The sequence below is a fragment of the Talpa occidentalis genome, unplaced genomic scaffold, assembly GCF_014898055.3.
Source record: "Talpa occidentalis isolate TD23 unplaced genomic scaffold, MPIMG_talOcc4v2.1, whole genome shotgun sequence".
Lineage (NCBI taxonomy): Eukaryota > Metazoa > Chordata > Mammalia > Eulipotyphla > Talpidae > Talpa > Talpa occidentalis.
In genome coordinates, this window is record NW_026555331.1 from 37,328,312 (window position 1) to 37,355,537 (window position 27,226).

Here is a 27,226-nt window from a genome sequence, read left to right on the forward strand (position 1 = left end):
GAGATGTTTCTGAGTGAGTCTCTGGCCTGTATCAGTCAGTAGGCTTTTGTGCATGTTGGTCTTTGCTACTTGTATTTTTTTTTTAAAGATTTATTTATTTATGCATACAAGAGCTGGGGTACAGGCCAGAGATGCAGGGCGGGGCGGGGGGCTCTGAGAGGATTCACCAGAGACAAGGTGGGGAATAGAACAGGCAGACTGACTGAAATACACTGCTGAGGGGAGCAGCGGGAGAGACAGGAGAGGTCTGCTTCACCTTGTGGGTTTCTCTCTGGCGGCCTGGGATCGAACTCGTGCTGCAGAGGCTGCAGATTCCTTCATAGTGCGGTGCTTAACCCCTTGTGCCACCAGGGAGGCCCGCTACTTGTATTATTAAAGGGAAAGGTGAAGGTGAATGATACTCAAATTTGCCAAGTGTCCCTGATGACCAAACAGGAGCTACTGAAAGTCTTATTTATTATATAACCCAGCCCTACCACATATTTTACCTTTCAGTATTAAGAAATTTGCTGTTCCAAGTTTCCTCAAAACATTATGGCTTTAAAAGCTGGCCTTTATGTGTTACTCCATAAACAATGCAGTAACTATTTAATTTGGGTTTTCTATGAACTGAGAGAGAAAGCTTCTGGGATGTTAGATTAGCTGAACAAGGATAAGAGATAAGTAACAGGGCTAATAGAGGGCATTTTTGCTGAAAAATGTTATTTATCAGCCAGTATTTATTCTGTCAGGCACTTTGCTCTTTTAACTGACAATTCTAAGAAATGTAAACTGGTGTCCCTTCTCCATTAAGACCTACAAAATAGTTATTGAATAAGGAATACTCATGAAACTTCCCATGCACTTTATTAAAGTTGTTTCCCCAAATACCTCATCTTTATATGTATTTTCTAACATAGGAATGTAAAGGCCTATTTGCATTTTGCAGAGTATTTGTAAGATACGGGAATCTTAAAGTGAAACCAAGTTCAAAAACTTACTTGTCATATGCTTGGTTTCCTTTTCCTACTTATCCATTTTCTCTTTCTACATTTCATCAGGCATGAGTGTAACAACCTCTGAGAGGTTAAGTGGCACAATTATGTTTCAGATTCCTGGGAGCTTACAAATCTTGGAACTGCTTAGAGACATCTATCTGTGACAGATTTAGCTACCCTTAAATGTATTAGCTGCTTTGCAAATCAGAATGCTATTAAAAGCTAGTCAGTTTACATACAGTTATTACATAATCCTCTGTTAAGCAGTTTTTATGTTTAAATCTCTGGAATTATTCTTCTTTTGAAATGGAACCTCATAAGTATTTAAAATTCCTAAGCGAAACATTAGTTTACTTGTGACCCATCCGCATTTATGTCCTACCATCAGTTCTACTTTTGGCTTTTTTGCAAATCATATTCCCTTGGTCATATTTAAACATTTAGCTTGTACAGGTAACTTCTTAGTTCAGGTATCTGAGTGGCATATTTGTATGACGTGGAAAATGAAGAAGGAGAGATGTGTCATCTGTGTGCTTCTAAGCACCTGTGTGCAGGTGCTGAGAGGTTTTCGCTCCATTTTTCTATGATAACGTGGTAGAAGCATTAGGGAGACTCTAGATGGAAAATTGGGAATAAAGTGAGGTGGGGAGGAAGAGGCTAACAGTGAAGTTTGTGTGGGTGGGGAGAGGGTAACAGTGAAAGGCCTAGATAGCTATACTAGATGTGAAGATAATTTTCTAGGCAAAATTGAACACGATCTATTCTAGAAACCCTAACTGCTCAAAGAGAATGGAAACTTACCTCTGATACATCTGGTCATTTACCTACTGGTTCTTTCCCAGTGTTTTATATTTGAAGGAACTGTGCCTTTAAACTTGTCTTGGACTATGCTGAGGTAAGCCCCCTGAGCTATGTACTAATTGATAGGGGAATTTCTAAATTCCATGGATACTTAGCATTTTTGTTTTGATGCCCAGTAGCTGTGTGTACCTGCATGCTTGCATTCAGCCCGGTAAAACTCTCTTCAAAGAGACTTCAGTCTTCTTCCTTAGGTTTCTTCACAGCCAGTTGCTGGAGTCAGAATTCACACAGTTGCTCTTTGGATAGAACATTCTTTTCCATGTGGAACCCTGAAGTGTGTATTATAATGGAAAGATGGCAAATGGATTTCCTTAGAGTTAGGAGGAAGGGTAATGAGAATATGTTGTGTAAATACACTTGTATCTTGTGGGAATTTGATCAGAGCCAAGAAAATATGGGCCTCTGCAGTATTTTTTTGCATACATTTTCTGCATCTTGTTTGCATATGCATTTTCCTCTTCTCCGATTATTTATCTGTATACCCAGATCTACTATATGAAATTTTATAGAGTATGGAGCTGTCTGACAGCAGAGCTTTTTTTGTTTTACTGAATGTTTTGTTGGTGCATATGGTCTGATACGGATGAGCAGCCACGGTGAGATTTTGGAGTCTATTAAACTGGCTCATTAAAAAGATCAATCTGTTTCTGTAATAACACTGGGAACCATCAGTCACTAAAAGAGGGAAAAACTGACACCTGAGGAGAAAACACATTTTGGTAATTTGTTCATGACATGTCACGAACAAAAGAGCTCTCTATATTTTGTTTACAACTTTGGGGGCTTAAATTTTGTGACGATTGCTGATTTAATCTAGTAAACAGTCGTCACATCTTTCGTAGATGGGTTTTTGCAAATTTAACTTAGCTCTTATCCTTAACTATGATTGTCACTTTTTTTTTTTTTCTTTTTTAAAAACATTATTGTTATCTACAGAGATATGAATACGCTGGGGAAGTCTATGGAATCTTTTTTCCCCCTCTGTGGGGAAGAGTGAAATTCATTCCCTTTTAAATTAGTTCTGAGGTGAGTCCTTGAATAACTCTACTGAATTTGTAGGTCTAGTAGAGTATCGTAGGACCCAAATTAGAAAAATACAATTTTTATTTAAAAATCTCACTATTTTTTTTAAAAGCCATACTATTATATCCTCTAAGATATTAGAGAAAGGAAATAGAAAATTCTGATGTTTTTTTTTAAAGATTATTTATTTATACAAGCACTGGGTACAGTCAGAAGCGCGGGAGGGTGAGAGAATTCACCAGAGACAGAGTGGGGAACAGAACAGGCAGACCGACAGAATACACTGCTGAGGGGAGCAAGTGGGCACGGCAGGAGAGGTCTGCGCTCCATGTGGGACCCTCACTAGAGGCTGTGGATCAAACCAGTGCTGCAGAGGCTGCGGGCAGCTTCGCAGCCCATTGCTCAACCACTGTGTCACCAGGGGAGGCCTGAAAATTCTGATTTTTACTCTTCGTAAATATATAAATTTGTTGTATATAGTAGGCCTTTATTTTGCCATCTTGTGGTGGGAAAAAACTGAAGGAATATAATACTTTTTTTAAGCCAGTTAAATGAAAGCGAACACTTACAAAGGTTGACACTAGAAGTTAAGAGCTTTCTTTTAGACTGCTTACATTTAGACAACACTACATTTCTTTGAAACTGCAGAATGGATAAAAATTATTCAGGTTTAAAAAATTTCTGTTAATTATTGTTGTTGGTTTCTTTTTCTCACAGCTTTAGTATCATAGCCTTTTTATTTCACTTTGTCTGTAATATAGTGTTCTCACCTGTTGTACTAATTTTCTCACTCAGAATCTTGCTTGCTTAAGAAATCAAGTTGAATGATCATTGTTTTCGTATGGTTACTACTATGTTTCTCTGCCCCACTTTTGCAAAAGATTGATGTTAAATATTAATACCCTTCACTGCATATGTACAGTCCGGTGCTAAATGAAGCTCTTATCAAAGGCTTTAGAGATCACATCTTGCTCATTTTTATATTCCCACTGAACTCAGGATAGTGCGGTACACATACCAACTATCTAAAACAAAACAAAGTAAAATACTCCCTGCAACCTCAACCCCCCAAATACTACTTGAACTTAAATAAATCCATAAAGTTAAACATCATATAGTCATTTTCAGTAATATATCAAATGATCTCTTTCCTATGCACCTTTGGTTTTCTTGGTTACTATTGTTTTAAAAGATGCATTTCTGAAAACACCCACAACAATAAAAATAGCCACCAATAACCTAGAACCGATACCATGATTGGTTCTCTGATCAGGAAACCAGAGGGCTCCAACTGTAATGTATAGGCACAGTTCCAGACGTCAGGAGCGTAGAAATTAAATACTTTAGGAGATACTACAAACTGGGAAAGGTAAAGGGACAATCCAGAATAGGAGTCTAACTCTTGTGCAGGTGACTAGTCCCAGAGCACATGACAGAAGCATTTACCTTTCTCCTTGAGGGAGCAGGAGGCTCAGGTGTCTCTGAACCTCGAGTTGTAACCTTGGAGATCCAGGTATCTGACTGTATGTCTGGAGTGGCAAATGTCCGCTGAGTCTTATTTACTCCTAAAGGTATTAGCATGTTGCTAGGAACTTATCACCCAGGTGCTTGTTTAGTGATGAAAAGATTGAAAGTGCTTCGTTCCATATGGTCCACCATGATGGTTCTGCCTCTCTCTCATCTTTCTGTTCTTACCCACCTAAAAATCATACTTCCTCCAGGGTGATTGTAAAACTCACAAACTACCTTGGGTTGTTGTGAAGAATTAGGTTTGATTTCTCTTTAAGGAGGCAAGGGAATTTGTACTATATTTTGTTTCAAATATATCATTCAACACTAATAGAAAGATGTTATGTTAAACTTGTTCTTAGTCTAAGTCTAAATTGTTCTTAGTAGTTCCCAATGAGACCTTTTACTGTATTATGCTTTGAAAATTTGACAATATGATTCCACCTGCCTTTGGTCCAATGTCTAATCGTTCTTTGGTACCTTAAGAAATGTTGTGTGTTAGGAAAGGAAGGGAGATGCATTTAATGTTAAGTCATTAATGGTTTTGAGATTTTCTTTAATAGATCTATTGCCTCCCGAGATTAGATGTAGATTTCCAAAAACGTACAGGTAAAAACTTTAAAAAAAAAAAAAAAATGGTTAGTTCTGCTGGCATTTTAACATCCTCTCTTGCTAAGACAATGGCAGGGTAGACAGTGGTATGGTTGGCTCAAGACATAGGGTTCCCTGGGATGGGCAGAGAGACCAGCAACAGAACCTGGCTTGGAGAATAAAGTTGTAATGTAACTTTGAGATTTCTAGTAGGGTGACTGGGTAGAAGGTGGCTGGCATAATTCATGGTACAGGAAGTTCCAGAGAAAGATGAGGTCTGTTTGAAATACCTGCAGAAACTTGAAGAAGTGAGCATGTAAGGTATGTAATTTATTTGTAGCCGGACTATGATTACAATTTTAAAGAATTTGTGGCCATTTAATATTTATTATGCTGTAACTAGTTTGCCGCCCCCCCCCAGAACAATCTTTATAGTGATTTCCCCCCACCTAAACATTTTAATCTAAAAAAAAAACATTTTAATCTAAAAAAAAATCTACCTATTTCTGTCATGTAGGAACCTATTCTATTTGTCTTGACTTTGTATTGTTTTATTCTTCTGTTTCCTTGAATGTATAGATAATAAAGGGTTTGTCATACGTACTAGTGAGCATGACTTTTAAAATGTTTTATATAAAGTTTTTTTTTTTTTCCCCAAAGGGTTTTCTTCTCACTCAGTTTACAGCCTCTGTTATTGAGGAATTGGGGAAAAAACTACTAGAAGTGGGGTAAAATAAAAAATTAGGTTGTCTCTAAGATTTTTGAAGTTAAAAAGAATACATTTTACATGTATTGTTTCCCGTTAGTCCTATTTTATGGGGCAGGAAAATGAAGCCAGAATGTTAGTCTCAAGGTTACACAGCTGAGTCCTGAATGGTCCTCTATTCTTAAAACTGTCAGACCCTGAGAGAAGTGATTAGGGTCTAAACAATGAAGGAAAATTTCTCCTGGAAGGGAGATACAATGTTCTTAGGTTGACTTAAAAAGACAAAACAGAAATATCTTTCAGAAATCAATGGGATGTGATGGACTTTTCACTAGAATTTGAGTTATTTCTAGAGCATGCTGGTATGGGACAATGAAAAACATTTGTTAGTTTTGCCTCCTGAAAGGGCAACAGATAAACCTGCAGATTTGGAATTTGCCCAGACAAATGAGGTGTAGATAGTTGTAGGTATTTCTAAGTTGGAGACAGACTAAGAGCAATTAAGTTGTTTTGTTACCTTTCTGGACATACCTCCTTTGAATAGGTTTGGCCTTATAAATAGACATGAATGATTCAAGGAAGCACCGGGGAGACCTTTCATAGCTTTATTTCTGTGGGCTGTGAATGTTTAAATGCTTTGCTGTTAAAATGCAACCACCTCTGTGAGGTAATGAGCTTTATTGTTTCAGTAGTTATGAGACCCAGGATAGGACAGCAGGGTCCTGACTGAAATGTTAGAATGGATGTAGCACCTAGCCCTTTATTGTCCTTGTTTCAGGGGCAAAAGGAACAAAACAATTTTTTCCCATCATGAATCGTTGAAGTGTTAGCACTGATCAGAATCCTGATGTGAGGGTGAAGATAAATCACATATCCAACCCCTGCATATTACAAGAACTTGCAATGGTGTGTGTTGTCCTTTTCATTAAAGCAGAGACAAAACCAGTAAGTTTGAGGTGGTTTGACCTGAGTCAAAGATGTTTTGATATTCAGAAATGCAACAGGGGGTGCTATCAGATACTTTATAGGCTCCTTTCTATTTTTTTTTTTTTTAAAAAGCTATAAAAAATTGTTCAAAGCAAGGAACAGAAATTCTCTTTTGGCTAAAGTGGTTGACTTAGACATACTTTGGCTAGAGGCCCATCAGCCTCGTGCGTTTTGATCTGCGTAACCATGGCATTTAGCTGTAAATATAGAATAATTGAATTGCAGAGTTTTCAAACTAGAAGGGACCTCAGAAATCATCTAGTCCAGTGGTTTTCAAACTTGATTTTAGCAGCAGATTTCTTCCTTTAAAATGAACCTTAGGCGGAACCCCAATTTGTACAATAGATAATAATAAGTGGGTTCCTCTGGCCCTTTAAATCTTGATTGTTTGGGGGAAAAGTTCTTCATTGCTTGCAAAATCCCTCAGGTGGCACAGTTTGAAAACCACTGATCTAGTCCAACCCTTTCATTTTACAGATGAGCAAACTGAGGTCCAGAGAGGTTAAGTGGCTTGCCCAAGGTCACACAGCTAGTCATGGAAGAGCCAGGACTAGATCTCAGGTCTCTTGATTCCCAGTCCAGTGCTCTTTCCACTACACCACACTGCTGGTAAGGTAGGTGCTGTGTTAGCATTATGTTCATAGCTACTAATAGTCTCGGTATTTTCCAATTGATTTATATTGGTAATTGGCATTGAATGTTGAAGTCTATTTTTCAGAAATGTGTAGGCTCTGAAGATACAGGTTAGAATTACATAGATATACTCTTAGAAGATAAATCAATATCTAGAATGTTTCCTTTCACTTTAACAATTATTTTAAAGCAAGGCATTTAGGTAATGTCTGAGTTATATTGAACATTTTAGTCTGATCCCAATGATCAATATGTATGGAGTCAGTATGTTTTAGAGCAGGCCTACTTTGATGGGAGGGAGGAGTATTGGGACTTCTGGTCACCATCTATGCTGGGACCAGGCCCTGCTGTCATTCCCACATTGGTCAGAAGTGCACATCTTAGGCATTTAGTGAGAGTGTATTTATTTCACATTAAATTCTGCAGAGTTCTCCCTGGTTCTTTGTGTCTCATACCTTCTGTCTCTATTATCCTTTTTTTTTTTAAAAAAAAAAAAGATTTATTTATTTATACATACAAGAACTCGGGTACAGGCCAAAGGTGGGAGGGGGCGGTTGAGAGGATTCACCAGAGACAGAGTGGAGAGCAGGCAGATTGAGTGAAATACACTGTTGAGGGGAGCAGCAGCAAGTCAGGAGAGGTCTGCTGCACCATGTGGGTAACTCCCTGGCTGGGGATTGAACTCCTGCTACAGTGGCTGCAGATAGCTGCATAGATTGTGTCTTAACCTGTTGCATCTTAACCTCTTGTGCCCCCAGGGAGGCCCTCTATTTATCCTTCTTAATCTGGTGTGTATGCTTTGTCACTGGGCTCCTCCCTAAAGGGAGGTAAAGGGTGGTTCCTGTTGTCCCTGATGATCTCTGTTCTCAATTTCCAGATAGTTTCCTCCATATTATCAGACAAAAGCTGTCCTAGATGTTAGGAAAGGAGGAAACTTGTTTTAAGGGCCTCTGTTATTGTTTACAGTCTAAAAGTAAAAAGACATGTGGAAATCTGCAGCTGCTGTGATTTATTAGAATTCTTATGGGGAATATTTCCCAAGAATCTAGGTCTGGGACAGATGACTGCTCTGTGAGAAGAGCTAGCTAGTAAGTGAAAAATTAGTTTGAGATCTGCGATTCTAGTCAATCAAAGCTGGATGTGTTTTGTTTCTGTCTTACTGAGTATATTGAGTTAAAAAAGAGATATTCAGCGGCAATGATGTCCTTAGCTCTACTTCTGTTTGATAATAATAGCAGCAGTGATTCCATCTTAGAGGCTATTCCTTCTGAAAGTCAAGTTCAGGGTTCTGTGTATTAAGGTGTGCTCCTTTTGCCTTACAATCCACTGACCCCAGACTGGTCACACAAATTCTCTGGACATGCTGTTTCCTCAACTTTAAAACAAGGGCATTCACCTAGATACTTCATCTGTTCCCTGGCTAATTATGAATGATTAGTTATCTCAGGGACTCGCGGTAAAGCCAAACATTGCATTGCTTTATTTTATTAGTTGAGTTTGATTAGCACTTTTTTTTTCATTTGATGTTTTTGTTTTTGTTTTTTTAATTTATTTTTGCATAGAAGAATTGGGATGTAGGCCAGAGGTGCAGGTGGTGAGAGTATTCACCGGAGTCAGAGTAGGGAGCAGAACAGGTGTATTTATTGAAATACACTGCTGAGGGGAGCAGTGGGCAAGACAGGAGATGTCTGTTGCACCATGTGGGTTAGCTCTTTGGCCAGGGATTGAACTCAGGCTCTAACAAAGATTGCGCTGAGACTTACCCTGTAGGCCATCAGGGAGTCCCCTGATCAGCACTTCTAATAGAACTTTCCAGAATGGTGGCAATGTTCTATGTCTGTCCAGGATTTCAGCCACTAGCCACATATGGCAGTTGAACACCTGAAATATGGCCACTGTTACTAAAGAACTTAATTTTAAACTTTATTTTATTTTGGTTTTTGCAGCCACCTGTGGCTCCAGTATCAGGTGTTCTCTGACTTGGAAAATGCCAGGTCAAGTAAATGGAATAGCTACACCTTGAGAATTCATCAAGAGAATGATGCTGTTCCTCCTTGATGAACCTTCACTAAGTACAATCTCAGGGTAATTTGTTAGAAATTAAGTACTCTGTTTTGAACGGAAGGTAATGTACAGAGGGAGATTAGGTCTTCTCCATTGGTGACCCAACTACATGGCTTCAACTGAAAAGAGATTTGCTGATTTGAGAAGTGAAACATTTTCTCCTCTGTGCAGTCTTGTGATCACTTAGCCTTATATGAGTTTCAGTGAATTCCCATGGGTCTTCTGGGAAGCTGAGTTTAGAATGTTTCTGGCCACTAAAGGAATATTCTGTTTATGTTACAAGTTCAAATGTGAGTGTGTGAACTATCATGGTTTCTGAGTACATTATGAAACAAACTCTTTTTCTTCCCCCCGCCAGAACCAAAGAAAATGGCTTTGACAGAGAGCCTTTGCACTCAGAACATCCAAGCAAGCGACCATGCACTATTAGCCCAGGCCAGCGGTACAGTCCAAATAACGGCTTATCCTACCAGCCCAATGGCCTGCCTCACCCTACCCCACCTCCACCTCAGCATTACCGTTTGGATGATATGGCCATTGCCCACCACTACAGGGACTCCTATCGACACCCCAGCCACAGGGACCTCAGGGACAGAAACAGACCTATGGGTAAGACTGAAGGATCTCTTCACTTCTTGTGGGATTGAATGCTTAAAAGCCTCGCATCATTACTTCTCAGCTGAACTTGAGGCTTGAAGTCAGTGATGGGGAAACATTCTCTTTATATTGTCTCCTTTATCAGGAAACCTGGTTAGTATTAATATGTTATTTAACGATTGACCCTTACATTCTTGACACCAGGTTAAATTTTTCTGGGGAGGGGGGTTGGAGGGGGGGGTGACTTCTAAATTAATATAAAACCCTGAATGGTATTAACAAATGCAGAGTGAAATTTTTGTTTAATTTGTTTTAGCACAAGACATTTCTTGTGCAGTCTGCCTGCCACAAACACTTTTTTTTTTAATTGTTTTTCTTTCACTGTGTCTTATTTCAGATAGTCTCTAAATTCATTTTGATTTTTCCAGCCTCCATGATAGTTTGTATTTAAAAAATATGATGTCATGATATGTGTGGCTTAATTCAACAGATGTTCTTTGAGGTACTTTTTTGTGTACTTTTTTAAAACCAGAAAGTGCCAGTATTTCAATTTAATGTTGACAATGTTGTCTTCAAAAATCAATGCCAAAGAAGGAATGGCTTTGGGGTAAATATGTCTGTGCCCATTCCTTCCGCATAAAACATTCAGAAGGGAAGCATTTAGGAGATAGTACCTTCTACAGGACAGGTCCATCATGAAAAATGAGAAAAATGATGAATAAGGTAAGTTTTGGTACAAGATCAGCAGTTGAGGTGGTGGTATCAGAGCACTGTACTGGGGGCACCTTTCATTTCTTAATTTTTGGTGTGTCAAGCTGTTTATAAATTGAGAGCAGCAGAAAATCCACTCCTCATAGCCCATCCCCTAAGCCCATGTGACACCCTTCACCTGCAGTGGGTTGTTGACACTTTCCTGATGTGGGGGATTTGGCAAAAGGATAGCATAAATAATGAAGTGCAAGTGGAAGACCCAAGCAGAGCGGAGGATGCAGGCCTCAGAACAGCGGCAACCAGTTGTCTGAGGCTCGAACCGCAGGGGCATTATTTTTTAGCCACAGGCTGAGATAGCAGGATGAGCAGAAGTTATATATTAGATTTCTAACCCGATGAAGTCTGTTTTTTGCCTTTTATCCACACCCTCTGGCTTGGAAGCCAGAAAGAGTGGTTTAGGGTGAGGGTGTGGGGCATATGAAGGCCCTGCCTGTGAGATGATAAAGTAGGTCAGCTTCCTCACAATAGTCGTGTCTACATCTGTTGACTGTGTAGGACAAATGGTTAGCCATAAGATTTGTGTTTTCTTAATAGTCAGTCTGTCTAGTGTGCTCAGTTCCCATTTCGGAAGAGCTCACAAAAGTGTTTTTTCTCAGTCGGGATTGATATTTTGACCCCCAAATCATATGTAATAACACCCACGTCTCAGCAAAATCCTTGCCATTTACTTATGTATGACTCAGTGCCCCCAAACCATGATTGTTTATTTTCAGATACAAGTGGAGTACCAGATCATTGTAAGATCAATTCAAGGTACTTTTTTGTGTAGGTGTTAGGAAATGGCCAGTGTCTTAGGCAGTAAATGCTATTTTGTGAATTATTAGTTCCATTAATATTCCATACCACACTAAAAGTAAACAGCAAGGAAGTAACTACACTTATTTACAATGATTATATTTTCATCTAGTAATGTATAATATCCCTTTATGAATTATAACTGTACCTACTGGTTTTATGTGATTTCTTTTCAGACCATGTTCCTTACCTTTTAATTATACTAGCTTATAAAACTAATAGTGCTAATCTCTATAAATATGTACCACTACTTAACCATCCCTAAAGTCTGGCAGGGTTTAGTGTGTGTTAATGTAAAATCAAGTCTTGATGTGTGAGTAACAAATTGTGCTGTTGCATCAGGCTGCCATTTGAGAATATAAAAGTTGTCATAAAGGTATACTGAGTCTGGTATGATTTATCAATGCTTATTAGATGTAGAGACATATACTTACTAGAATCCTTTAATAAAATAACTTTACAAGCAGCATTAGTTTATAAGTAAACTTAGAGTTTTTGCCTATTTTGCAACCAGTTTAAGACTCAACATTAATGTCAAATCTCCCACAAATGAAAATGTGCTTTAATAATTATGAGCTCTTTTCCCCCTAGTGCATCCCTCTGGTCTAATGACTATAAATAAAAAATTGTGTGGTTATGAATGCTTAAGTGTATGAAGTAGAGAATTAATAAATGTAAAAAAATTGAGTGTGGGTTTTTTTTTTTCTTTTTAAAGATTTGTTTATACCTAACAACCTCCAGAGTTAAAAAGCAGCAAATGTCCTACTTTTCTTTTTCACCAAGAAGTTGGGCTCAAAATGTTTCTAATGTACTTTTTTTAAATGAGGCAAAGCTTAGCACTGTTCTGTAGGTTCTGGAATACCACTAGCCACAGGCATCCTGTTGCTAATTAATGTTATTCCAGGTATCAAAGCTTGAAACATTATAGAGTTAATCTGCTGAATTTTTGAAATCTTTGAGACCTCTGGGGTTCATTCTTTGTCCCTAAAGGCAAATAGCAAAATACCTCCATCATGAAAGTCATTGCCACATTTTTATCTTCATTACTCTGGTTATTTTCTGTGATGACTCACTGAAATGGTAGAGCTTTTCCCCTAAAACACAGGCAACAAATAAGTCAACAAAAATTACATATTTGCAAACATTTCAATTTGAAATAGTCACAACAAGCAGCAATAACTAAATATGACTTTTCCCCAGTGTCTTTTCTAGTATGCAAATTATTAAAACATTTGCAATTTTACTTTGTTACCAATAGGTGGCATTGACAATGTTAACTTTTAAAATGTTACCTTAGAATATGTTCTAATTGGACAGGAAGGATGCAGATGTTTTATATTTATCTTTTAACTTAATCTAAGAAAAAGCTGTCATAAATTGTATTCACGTCCATCAGTTATAAGCTAAATCTCATTTCTGGGTTGGCTGAAAAGAGTCATGTGACTCATGCTTATTTCTGCAAATGAACTGAAAAGGTTTTCTAATCACTCAGACGGTACAGAAAGTGGAACTCAGTGCCCCTTAATGCTTATCATCAATTAACTCTTGCATAATACCCTCAGAGTAGGAGCATGAGTATCTACTCAGAAGCCCAAACCATGCCAGACTTTTTTCTATGTAGAGTAACAATGAGAATTGGCAACCCAAAAAGAATAGTTTTAATCATTTAAAATGGAAAATAGTGTCATAGCCCAATGTCTTCCTTTACAATAGAACAGAAGACATTTCATTCATAATAGATTTGTAAGAGGAGCGACTAATCTCTGGCTCTCTCTGTTCAGAGCTTCCTGCCCTGTCCTCTCATTGAGGCACATTCCCCATTTTGATTATTTCCCATTGGATGCACTTTTAATTGATGTTCATTGGTAAGCTTGGTGAGCATGTACCACTGTTTCATGGTGGTATTTCAGCTGTGATATGAAAGAACGTTAATACATAAGTTAAGCACTCCAAACTGGGATTTTGAGTTTCAAGGCATGAATTTATATATTTGTCCCAAATTAGATCTGGGATAGTGGATTTTTTTTTTTTTCCATAGATGATGCCCAGTCTATATTTTTTGGTAAATTTGAATCAGTGTATGTACCTTTTATGCTCTCCAAGTTCTCTCCATGATCTAATTTAATAATGGATATATGTGTGTGATAAGATTGTGTTCATTTATACGATGCTGAAATGTGGAAAACTGCATGCTTGTTTCATTAGAAAAACATATCCCTGCTCATGTAAAACAGTTTGTGTTGTCTTTATTTTTAATGCAGGAAAGCCATACTTTGAAACCACCTAATGTCTCCTTGTGGTTTCTTGTATTTATTAAAGAGCTTGGATATATTTATTTGTTCACTTTGGAACATTATATGTATAACTATCTCTGAGGATGGTGTCACTTGACTCCCTGTTTCCTCACTGTGTAAAAGGAAAGTTGTAACCAGATAACCTCAAAAATTCCTTCTAGTTCTAACATTGTTATTCTGTGAGCAGCCCATTAGGTAACTCTGAATCTGAGTATGACTCATGTCTCCATTCAAAGTTGAATATATTTTCACAGTGTTTAGTTTGTCTACTTCATCTTTACTAAGTGCCTGTGTGCAGAGGGATTGTGTACTGGATGCTTTAGGGTGATTTGAGACTTGTTCTTTACGTTTATAGGGTTGCATGGCACACGTCAAGAAGAGATGATTGATCACAGACTAACAGACAGAGAATGGGCAGAGGAATGGAAACATCTTGACCATGTAAGACATTTAGGTTCAAAGTGTTTTGAAAAGAGCTGGAGAAAGATTTTGTGATAAAATAAAAATGTGGTGATACTTGTTTCCTCCTATTCTTGAGGGGAAAAATGAGGAAAATGTTTGAAGTAGAATACACAGTTTGTTTTCTACATTGTTATCTAAGCCATGTAAATACAAGAAATGTTTAGGTCATGGAAAAAGAGTCCTGAAAGCCAGATCGATGGGCTGCTATTTTGTTGCAAAATGCTCATTTTGGATTTACAGCGATGGAATTAGTATTTGGAAGATGCTTTTCCTGGCTGTGGGTCTTAAGCTGACCCATGTCTGCACCTTCCACTTTGTTTTCATTCCATTGGGTATACTCATCTATTGGATCTCAATTTCAAATCTAATCTTCCAATAGACTGAAACCTCCAGGAATGAAATACCCTCCTTCATTGTCCTAGGATAATTTCAGTGTCCACCAAAGTCTTTAAGTTGTGGCGATTGACTTGTTCTTCCTTCCTCCTCCTCTGTTTCTCACCTAGCTGTTAAACTGCATAATGGACATGGTAGAAAAAACAAGGCGATCTCTCACTGTCCTAAGGCGATGTCAGGAAGCGGACCGAGAGGAATTGAATTACTGGATCCGGCGGTACAGCGATGCCGAGGACTTAAAAAAGGGCGGCAGCGGTAGCAGCAGCCACTCCAGGCAGCAGAGTCCTGTCAACCCAGACCCAGTTGCATTAGGTACCTTTTCTTCAAATGGGCATATTGAACAGTTATTTTTGTCTGTTATTAACACTGATTTTATTTTCAGCTGTCTTTTCAAAAACAAGATGTGCAGGGAGTTTCAGAAAAGTAAACTCTTGATTTATCATCTTCAGAAAGGCTTTGTGATAGGTTGAAACATAGGTGATCATAAAACTTGAACTCCTTTTTCAGTTTATTGTTTAAGCTCCTGGAAAACCTTCAAAGCTGAATTTCAGATGCATCACCAAAGTGTGTATTTTTCCCTACTATATACTTCTTTGGACCCTGCCTTTAACTTGCCCCCCCAAAAAAAATCTGAGGGCAGGGCCTGGGGTATCTGTATTTCTGGCAGCCTCTCTGGGAAATTTTATGCTGCCACTCACCAGGGCCGGAGAGCACTGCACACAGGGGTGTGTGTTGTGTGATTGTTAAGCAAGACACGACCTCTATGACAGTCTTGTAGCTGTGTGTTACTTTTTTTTGTGTGTGGGGGGGGGGCCCTTGCCTGCAGCCAGGGAACTAACTGGCGCTGCAGAGGCTGCGGGCAGCCTCGCAGCCCAGCGTTCAACCGCTATTATTAAAATGTTACTTTTAATAACATTTTACCTCCAAATCCCTCCAGGAGGAGAAACCTAAAGGCTAAATAGTTTACCCACTGCCACTTGAAAATAGTGATAAAGATGTTTTTCTCTTCTTATGCTTTGGCCTGAAACCTGAACTTACATTGCTTAATCTATGGGGCTGTTAATATAGTTGTGTTTTAGCAATTGGGTGCTAATAGTTAGCCACATTTATATTTAGTGTTGGTATTTGGAAATGGCTGGAGTTTTAATAGAATATAATCCCCAATATATGGAAAGAAATCTTAGAGGGGGAAGAATTTTTGTGTTGTCTGCAAACTTTTTCCTAAAGGAAGAATAGGGTATCTACTATTTTGCTGATATTTGCAAGTAGATTCCATCTGAGTAAACTTAGTAGCTATGGATTTGTTTTGATCCCTGTTATCTCATCCTGTTTTCATAAGTGTTTAGCTCACACCAGTTAAGCTTACTTAGGTGGAGGTATAGTCTGTGCTGTAAAACAAAACTAAGTATCCGTGGCTGATTATCAGAAATTAAAAACTTGAGAGTATATTATGGCTATTGATTGTATTATATTTTTTCTTTTTAATCAAAATTGTTCCTAGCCAATAAAGTTTTCTTTGCTGTTAGATTTGTCAATTCCTGCCTATCCCTAAATGCTGACTGCCTGTAACTATAATAAGTATTGAGTGAAGGAAGATTCCAAGACACTTAATTTTCCTCACACGCATAATTTTAAAGCATATTTTAAAGCAAAAAGTGTATTTGTCACATTATATTAAGGCTAACAATGAAAATCGGTTTATATTTAATTTATACCAACATTAGTCCAAATGGACCTATTTATAGCAGAGTAGAATAAACAACTTGTTTTTTTTTTTTTTAAAATTTCCTTATCGTGATTAAAACTTGGTTGTTGATGTCAGAACTGTTTGGGAAAAAGAAAGAGATATTTGTAACCATCCATCCACTGTAGGCAAAAATTGACAGCTTTATGTAAGTCAAACTTTGGGTATAAAAATATATAGTTTAGGGCCTCCCGTGGTGGCGCAGTGGTTGAGCGCTGCACTGTGAAGCTGTTCGCAGCCTCTGCAGCGCCAGTTTGATCCCCAGCTGCCGGGCGAGGGTCCCACTTGGCGTGACAGACCTCTCCTGCTGCACCCACTGCTCCCCTCAGCAGTGTATTTCTTCAGTCTGCCTGTTCTGTTCCCTTCTCTGGCTCTGGTGAATTCTCTCACCCTCCCGCGCTTCTGACTGTACCCAGTGCTTGTATAAATAAATAAATAAATCTTTTTGAAAAAATACACAGTTCAGACAATTCTATTGAACAGGTTAATACCTGTTCAAGTACAAGTCAATACTGTTTAATGAGTGCTTACTATGTGCTGTTAGACACTGTAACAAGGGAAAACAGTTTCTTTGTTCTTTCCCCTCAGGAACTTTTGATCTAGTTGAGGAAATAGGCAAGGAGACCCCTGTAGTGTGGTGATGATGGTCACATGAATTCAGTCCTCTGGACAGACAGAATTAGTATTACTTGCTGTCCATTTTAAAAGGGAAAATGTCATAAATTGATAGGACTCCATACCTAGGGGAGTTATTTTTAACACAGATCATAGGACCTCTCTGTGTCTAACCACTGTGCCATCTGGGTTCTGGTGACGCTGACCTATATTCTTCTCCAGGAAGATAGGTTTAGTTGCCCTGCTCTGTACTCAAAAGAATAAGCTTCATTTAAAAACCCAGTCTTAGGTATGAGGACATTAATGATACTGTTAATAATGCTTGGTGATTTCAAATTTTTGGTAAAAATGAGAAGGTAATTTGTCTTTAAGTTTTTGTGCATTATATTACTCAAAGGCTACCAGCGTTTCTTCATTTAGCTTGTTAAATCAGCCAGAGACACTGACCTGTTACAGTGCCTATTAAGGAACTAACCACAACTCAAGGGGGAACCGGTCAAGAGCCACACAATATGCAAGTTCTAGCATCAGCAGCTATTTTACTGTTTGTCTTTAGCTGGATTCTTGAAGCCTTGAGTTTTGTGGGGCTGGACTGCAGCTGTAAGAGAACAGGTAGTTTGTAATCATGAGCCACAGCCATTTACATTAATGCTTTCTACAATGTTCTCTCCCTGGGTTTTGGAAATGAATGGATTGTTGTGTGTGGAATTGGAGATTTGGGGCTGGTAAATCTATTTAGTCTCTTTGGAAAGTGTGTAGTGTGGGCCTGTGTGTGTTGAGATTGCACTCTGTATTTTTCTGTATATCTATGTATATAGATTCCACACCACTATGTTATATGTATTTCTTCCAGCTTGATCCTCTCAGTCCCTAAGCTCCTGTTGGGTCTCAAATGTGACCTTTGGAGTAGTATTATAGAAGCTTTATTTAACTTAAAATATTGTCCTGCTTACATCTTTAGCTTGGAAACACTGGACATATTGGCCTTATACACATTCTTAGCATTTTTAAATTGTACTTGCACAGAAGAGAATGTAACTTCCATGACTGATGTGTTATTCTGTTAAATTCAATCCCAATCTCACTTTTGAAATATGCCCATAGTATTAACTCACTTTTGTGGGATTAGTAAGATAAGGTGATTAATCTGTTACTAATTGAATTTTGGAGCTTTCCCCAGCTATTAAATACTCTGTATTGAATAGCCTCTCAAACAGTTTTTAAAATGAGTACAAAAAATGAGTACATAAAAATGAGCCCATAATATTATTTCCATCCTTTAAGTGAAAAAAAAAAAGTCTGATGTCTTCATTCAAATGCTCTATCCCTGAGCTCTGCCCCCTCCCACACATACTTTTAGATGTACATTTTATCTTTTATTGATTTTTTTTAAGGTAACATTGATTTATAACATTAGGAGTTGATATCTTGAAGGACTTTTCAAAATAATAGTTTTTTTCTTAAAATAATAGATTTTCATTATTACTCATCTGCTTTCCAGGGAAAATGCCAAATACTCAGCTCACATTTTTTGTTAAGCTAACTTTTTAAGCAACTCTGTTTTCAAAGTATGACTTTTTCTATACATATATAAATTTTGGATCATGGTATACTTCACTGAAGAACAACTTATGTCATCAGAATTGAGTGATTCCAACACTGAAGTAGAATCACTTGTAGATAGGTAGTTGCTGGTTAGCTTTACGTTCTAAGTATTTATCTGGGTCCTCTTACTCTTTTCCTTTTGTCATCTTGTCTTTTTCTCTTGCTGTACTATTCATATCACTCTCTTAAGTTGCAATACTATCTTTTTATTACCATGGATAGGTCTAGAATCTTTCTACAGTGCAGCTTGTATTTGTGAGAGAGTTAAAGAAAATATGCTGGATCTAAGACTAATGTCAGAAACTGAGGCATGAAACTCTGAAATATAAATACATTTTCCTGTTTTCCTTTTCTGTGTTAGAATATGATAAAGCGTTAAGAAATCTAGAAATTACCTTCATGTATGTTTTGGTAAAGGATTAGTTCCTGCCAAAAAGAGACATGTCAGATGAGGTTTTATGTTTGTTTCAAAAATCAAATTGATTGTTCATAAAAGGTTTCAAAAATTGTTGGATTAATAATCTCTCCTCACCCCTAGTAGTTCCGACAGGTAAGTTTTATGATTGCCTTGTGACTGAATTGTAGCAGTTCTCATCAATGTAGAAATCCTCAGGAAATTCAGCATGAAGCGTTGAAAGTACAGGTTCTGAGCAGGCTGGATTTGAATTTGTGGTTTCTTTCCTTACTAGTTTCATAAAGCTTTGGCAAGTAATCCTGTGTGTCTCAGTTTCCTCATCTGTAAATGGCATGGTAATAATATTTGCTAGGTGTTTCTGTGCTAAATAAATTAATAGGTATAAAGCATATGGAACAGTGCCTGACACATAGTAGATGTGCCCGAAATAGTAACTATTATTGTTATTATTTCTAACATGCAATCTCAAAAGGAACTTTTAAAAATAGTGGTACATGAATCTAGTGTTTTTGCTTGGCTCTCAAGAATTATGAATTCTGAAATTATATAGGTTCTTGGGTGTTTTTCCTTTCAGAAAGTGTTTTTAAATAGTAATTTTTAGGTAGTTACTTTAATAGGCAGAGAAGCTAGAAAGGGGGAATTCTGTCTTAAATATAGTAAATCTGTTGTACCTCTGGGACAGTTATTTATCATACAAATTTGTACTAAAACAGTTTGCTTCCGAACGAAGAATATATTATTCAGCTTACACTGCCAGATTATACAGCAGTAAGTCACTCAGGATATATCTGTACATCAGAGTTTAGAATTTTATGCACTTCTGATGATTCCTCTACATCACATCATAGAATTCATTTCAAGACCATTCAGCTTAGCTCCTAATTTGAAGTACCTACAATATTGAAAAGTCTAATGTAGTTCATTATATTGGGTTTAAAAAAGATATGACTATTAATTAAATATGTTCATCTTTTTTTAAAAAAAGAAGAAATTATATCCTGGAGCATTAGGTGTTTTTGTTACAACTGGAAACCCTAGAGCAGTTGATTGCTTCTGGGTTGGTTTTGAACTTCTGAAACATGTTGAGATTTTATGTATTATCCTTCAAAGCAAAAATAGGTAGCATTTGTAGAGCTGAACTCACTTAACCCTTCCTTTTTCTTGATGGTAGATTTTGTCATGATCACAGCCTCATTCTGCCCACTACAGGATGAAGGCCATACCTAGGTGCTGCCAAGCTTTGAGCATTGCTGTCCTGGGTCATATGTGGTCACACTTGTTCAGCACAGGCTATCAGCTCATCCCTTCATGTATATTGATGGCAGCCCTTGCTGTATCCAGTAATCTTGTCTCTGTATCTAGTGTAGTGCATCTTCCATCTCATCTTACATCATAGATTGCTATTTCTGTTCTTTCACATTCTTGTTACATTCCCCTCACTTTTTGCCTTGACTACCTCTCTTCATGTTACCTTCTGGAGGCTCCCCTTCTCTTTGTCTCCTCTTGCAGTCCAGCCCCCCACCCCTGTGCCCCTCAGCAATTTACTTTCCCAAATAAACAAAATTTAATTTAGAAGGATTTTTTGCATAGTTTGCCATAGCTGCCTTAAGCATTTCATATTTTGAACTATCTCCTTCAGGCACTAATGTCTTTTTCTATCCATTTTAGAACAATTGATATTTTATGTGGACAAGATTCAATGGTTAAAAATTAGCTTCTTTCGAAGCTGAGCCTTAAGAGGCCCTCCCTGGTGGCCTAGAGCTTAAGTCTCTGCTCTCTGTCTGCTGTGGCCTACTGCGGTGACCTGAGTTCCATCCCCAGCCAGGGAGCTGCTAACCCATATGGCGCAGCAGACCTCAACTTTCCTGCCCACCGCTTCCCTCAGCAGTGTATTTTGGTGAATTCACCTGCTCTGCTCCCACTCTGTCTCTGATGAAGCCTCCCCACTCCACACACACCCCACTTGCACCTCTGGCCTACACCCCAGTTCTTCTACACAAAAATAAATAAATAAAAATCTTAAAAAAAATAAACTGAGCCTTAGAAAATTTGTGTTTTGCATAGGATTATCTAGATGATCCAGTATTCTAAACAAGAAAGACCTAAAGAGAAGTTCTCTCTCGTATTATTGATAAAGTTCAGGATTTTTTTTTTTTTTCATTTTTTAAAACTCAGTTTGCTATTGACTTTGCTGCTACTTAATCAGAAGAGAAGATTTATGTTAAATCATTTGGCTTTCTGCAGCTACTATAGTATTTATCCGTGTATCAAAATGGCTTTCTGAAGAGTACATTACCTGTCACTCCATCTTTTACATTTTAAATCTGATGGCTACCCAGGACACAGTGACTTAGAACTGGGGAGGGTTTGTGTATGTGTATTTCACAAAAATATTGCTTTTAGATTCTGCTGGTATTCAGAAAAACAATTTCTTTTAAAACTAGGGTAGGGCTTAAAAACACTGTTTTGCTTGATTGGCTTTGGTACTTTCATTGGCTTTCTAGATCAAGTGAAGTTTGAGTTTTTCTCAAAAGACACTTTGCTAGTGTCTTTGAGAACTTGAGGGAGAGGTTTCCAAGAAGGTAAAATACTAAAAACAGCTTTCCAGGGTGGTGTATGAGCCCTGATAGCTCCACTGTACAGCACATGGAAAGGTGAGCCCTGTGCGTTATCTTTGAGTAAATTGGCAAGTTATTAACATTCATGAGGCCAAATAAAATTTATGAAACCATCATCTAAGAAATTTAAGGAATTGCTAAGAACTCAGACAGTGAATCACTCAATAGAGAAATAACTTCTATTCCCAAGTGACATACAGTTAAAAAGTGCTGCTGAATATCGTTGATCCAAGCCTCCTGCAGGATTTTATTTTCTTTATTGTTCTATGTGGATTTAACTGCTGGGGGGGAAAAAGACACTTTATGGTGCTCTTTTTACCTTAGTTATTTCTAAGGAAATAAGCATGTCCATTCTTTCCAGTCAACATGCTAAATAATAATGAAAGATAATAATGAGGTAATAACAACTAATGGCAGACATAATAGTAAGTACCTCGCTCATTGCTCACAGTAGGACTCTCAAATGTACTAGTATTGTTCCCACTGCACAGATGAAGTGTGTGACTGAGACATGGAGAAAACTAACTTGCCTAATGTCACGTGGCTAGTAGATGACAAAGCCAATATTCAACTTCACTGGGCACTAGAACTGACTCTGGGGCTTTGAATTGCTAATTAGCATCTTTCGTGCATGAACTTTGAGTAACTTAGCATATCAGACTGGATTGAATTTCTTTGTCCTTCGCTATACTATTAGGTAAAGTATTGTTTAAAAAAAAATCAGTTTGCTTGATGTTTCTTACGCTCATGGATAGCAAGTTTGAGATACTCAGAATTTAACATGGATCAAACGATGGTAATATTTACAAAATTAAAGTGATTTCTCACTCCAAACTTCTAAATCATAGGCCTTTATTGAATCCTAATTGGAAGACATGTAATGCATACTTTAGCTGTCAAGGCATATATATACTTAATACATTTATTTTTAATCAGGTGTAAATTATAAAAGGTTTCATGTCATTTCCATGAGCATGTAATTGTGGAGCTTAGCATTTCTTGGTCAATTTTATTAATGTGCTTTTTTTCAAAGTTTTAAAATTTGATAAAATTTGATAAGCATGATAAGCAGCATAGGATTTTATTTGAGGCAAAACTTAATTTCTGAAAAGTGTGTGCAAATTCTATTTGGTGAATCCATTTTAATGATTCTTTCCTGCTTCCATCCATGTCAAATCCATATGATCTAATTTGTATGAAAAATTTTTGATGCTCAGTGAGATTTTTAAGAAGTAATTAAGTGTGAGAACTGGTTAGCTATGGAGTAAGACTCATTGTTGAAAAGTGGTGGAAATATCTGTGTGAAAATTACATTATCCTAGCATTTGATGTTCAAACTACCAATTTGACTCTTGAAAGGAAATTTACCAAATACGGTTTATGTTCTTTAACAAAATAAAATATGCCATAGAAATTCCACTAGTGAAGGGGTGCTGGAAACAGTGCTCCAAATATCATATTGTGTAATAAAAGCAATAAAGTGGCTTTGGCTTTAAACACAAAGCATTTAGGACAACGACCTTCTGTTTTCCTTGAGCTTTGATGATTGGCTTTGCTATTTTTGTTTATTTTCTATAAGAGAAATGCTCAGCCTTTTAGAATTATAGTTCTGTAGAGAAGCCAAGAGAATGGGCATTTGCTTACTTCCATTCTGGGTAATGACACAACAGTACTTATGGTACGTTTCCCCCTCTCTCCACCCACTCCTTATCCTTTTCATAGATGCGCATCGGGAATTCCTTCACAGGCCTGCTTCTGGATATGTGCCAGAGGAGATCTGGAAGAAAGCTGGTAAGAATTGTTTAAAAACATGAGTTTAGTGTTCTGGCAGCTGTGTGCAGTTGTTAATGCAATGATGTGAAGCATGACAAGAAAGGACTTTACTGCTAACAACAACAACTAAAATCGAACAAAACACAACAAAAAGCCCCCCACAAAACCAAGTTTTAAAATCCTGATTAATATTCTTAAGCCAGGCCCGATTAGAACATGAAATAGTTTTTATTTTAGTGGCATTTGATAGCATAAATTGAAAGTCTGACAACATTTCCATTATAAACCCCTATTTATGAAGACAAGAATGGCTTCAGAATGAACTTGGCATATAAGGGCTCAACTTTCATGTAATTTTTCTTTATGAAAAAGAAACTTGATATAGTTATCAATTAAATTGCATTCTTAACCCTTTCCTATGAATTCCTTAAACACTCACATGAAATCTAGCTGATGTGACTTCTTGTGGCACTCAGAAATGTAAAACTCAAAAATGTCATTACAGCCAATATTTAACATCAATCCTTTGGGACCTCCAGGGTGGCACAAGGTGTTAAGTCTCAGTACTATGAAGCTATCCACAGCCACTGCAGCACAAGTTCCATTCCTGCCCAGGGAGCTGAGGCCAGGGAGCCGAGCTGACCCACATGTGGCAGCAGACCTCTCCTGTCTCACACACTGCTCCCCTCAGCAGTGTATTTCAGTCAGTCTGCCTGTTCTGTTCCCCACTCTGTCTCTGGTGAATCCTCTCACCGCCTCTGCCCCAAACTCCGCCTCCCATCTCTGGGCTGTATTCCAGTTCTTGTATGCATAAATAAATAAATATTTAAGAAAAAAAAAAACACAATCATTTGTGCTAATTCATATTAAATGAGCAGAGCTAAATTAGTTTTTAAGTTAAATGACAAAATTGCTGTACTTTTATTTTTGTTTCCCTATATAATAGACATTACATTTTGCAGTAGATTTTAAGTGCCCAATGACTCATTGACCTATCAGTCTTAAAGAAGTTCAGATCTTGGTAAAACTTTAGCACTCTAATTGTTGAGGCAAAGCTGTATAAGAATTAGCCCAGGAGATAAAACATAAACTTGTTTCAAGACCCAAAAATGATGTGACAAGCACATACTGTGATACTGAGTTGCTCTAATTCCAACTGTCTCAATAGTTGGAGTTGAGAACCATGCTATTCCTGCACCAGGAGCAAGAGTTAAGGGGAAGGTTTTTCATTTTAAAATGAAAGTATTTCTCAGCCATATCTAGTTCTGTCCACCTTGTTGAGGCTCTAACCAACTTGCTAACTCTGGTCACTTGGCTCTTATCCAGGTGTTTTTATAGATTTAAAAAAAATACCTATTTTTATAAAAATGTTGAGTTTCAAAAACCTGGTAGTATTCTAGGCTTACTAGGTTATATTAAGGCCCTAGAAGCTCTCATGCTTGTCCAATATGCCAATCAGGTAGATCCATTTGGCTTGAAGGCTAAATATATATGTTGCTTAGCTTTATAGTCTTACTAGATTTACAGTATCAACTCTAAGATTTTTCTAGGTGGTAAATTGCCATGGGCTACTACTATGCTTTTAAGATGTGCTGGTTGCCACCTTTCAGGAAGGAAAAAAATTGTTACATCTTCCTTCAGACTATTTTTCTCTTTCCTTTTAAAACTGTCAGTGCAACTTATTGCAATATGAGGTATAAGGAATTGCCGTTTTGGACAGCAGAAGAGAAAGTCTTTGCTTTTCCCTATTTCTGTGTATTTAAGTTAAACCCTTGATAGTTCACAAAGAAAAATTGACAGGAAAGTCTTGAGTAATCCAAATTTCTTCTGTGCCATTATCTGCTCAAGTCTTTGTTGGACAGCTATTAAGTGAGAGCAGATTTTTCTGAATATACCACCTTTGTTGGAAAGTCAACTTGAATAGCTATGCACAAAGGAGGTTCTACCATAAGTGGTAAGCAATTGGAAGCAGCTTCAAAACTGCACTATGCATTTTCCACTTAGTTTTTTTTTTTTTTTAAGTTGACATATTGTAATCTGTTGAATACACTATTTTTCTTTTTCTTCACTGTTTTGTGGGTTTTTGAAACCAGTTCTGAGTGGACTTTAGAAGGTAGCGAGAATAATCATGTTTTTATTGTGGCCATGTATACTCTGAGACTGGTCAGACCTAACATTATCAAGTAAATGATTGGAGTATTTTTACACATGCTTATCTACATTTGGTCTTCTATCTAGAATAAGACTTGGTAGTGGTCGATTGTATTTATATTCTCATAGTGGTATCCCTAATGTTCTGCATGAAAAGTTTTCCATGGATGGACACTAAATTTTAAGGAGTATTTTATACTACAGATGACAGTTTCATCTGGAAATCTCAAAGCTGCTTATAAAATTTATCTTTGTAGGCTTCTTTAAAACCATTTCTAGGTGCGATAAGAACATCAAGGGCAGACATCTACACTCAGGCTTGACACAGTTTGAAAATCTTTCCCCCCAGATTCTACAATTTGCTAAAGGCAAAATTTTTTTTTTTTTTTTAAGGAGAAAACCTATAACATTCCTGCAATGATTTTGTATGTTACTTTTGTGGGGGAAAAAATGAGTAAATAAAGTTAAAAGTATTTGAAAATATCAAAAGGGTAGAACTCTGAAAATTGTTTTTTCAGAGAAATTAAAAGTACAAAAAGTATATCATGCTTCACAGTACACTATATAACATCTGATACCATTTTATTTTGAAATGATTTCAAACTTGCAGAAATTTTGCAAAAAAAATTATTAAAAATTCTGTAAAAACTTTCATCCACTTTTCCCGATTTTGCCTTAACACATTTTCACTTCTCCTTTCTTCTTCCCTCCCTTTCTTTCTGTTATTTTTTTCTCCAGACATTTGAGAGTAAGTTGCAGAGGTGATTTTCTTTTACCCTAAATATTGTAATGTTTATTCTCTTATCTATCAATGCAGTGCAGTTACCAAAATCAGTACAATAGCATTGATAACACTATTATTTAATCCTGAGACTTTGAAAAAATTTTGCATGTTGTCCTAATATACAATATAATAATATGACAACATACCTTTTAAAATTTTTGAAATCATAACAAATGGTAAAGGGTACATGAGTGGTCCCCTAAAAGTAGTATTTTCAAAAGCAACAGGAAAGGTAACAAAACACACTGTAAATTTACAAAAGGTCTTTATAAAATTGGTGGAAAATCTAATATAAAGATGGATTTTAAATTGCAACTGAATGATTTCTTCAGTATATTTCTTTTTCAAATGATCAGTGAATGTTTGCAGTTGGTAATAAATATTCAAGCACCTTGCAAATGTCCTACCAATTCTCTTTGCTGATCTGTATATGCCTGTGGGATTAGAATAGGAATGCATAATTTAAATATAAATTGCCTGATTTGCATATACAATTAGTCAAGCTACAGCTTTGATCGTAAGCAAAAATTATTGTCCTGTATTACCACTTAGATAGAATTTTAATTCACCTTGAATATTCAAACTAAATTAGACCCTGGCTGTATAGTTAGAAGGACAGTACCTCCCTGGTGCCCTGAGTTGCTTATGATAGGGTAATAAAGGCATCTTTTCACCCTGTGGTGAAGGAGTTGCTGTAAGCTCTGTGCAATGTTCTATCTAGATTTTAAGTGCATATCTTAAAGCAACTAACGTAGGCTTAGCATATTTTAGTTAATATTTCCAGTATGAATCCTTCTCTTATATTTTAACGTATACAGCCTGGTAGACAGTAATTGCAAATCAATAAACTTTAACAGA

The 27,226-nt window shown here is 37.2% G+C and overlaps 1 protein-coding gene across 1 annotated transcript in view; it reads left to right on the forward strand.

Moving 5' to 3' along the window:
• RUNX1T1 (RUNX1 partner transcriptional co-repressor 1) overlaps nucleotides 1-27,226 on the forward strand; it is a 133,054-nt gene that overhangs the window by 91,385 nt on the left and 14,443 nt on the right. The window contains 4 exon segments of the mRNA XM_037504254.2: nucleotides 9,710-9,960; nucleotides 14,164-14,249; nucleotides 14,774-14,975; nucleotides 23,383-23,451. Of these exon segments, the coding sequence (XP_037360151.1) occupies nucleotides 9,710-9,960; nucleotides 14,164-14,249; nucleotides 14,774-14,975; nucleotides 23,383-23,451 (608 nt within the window).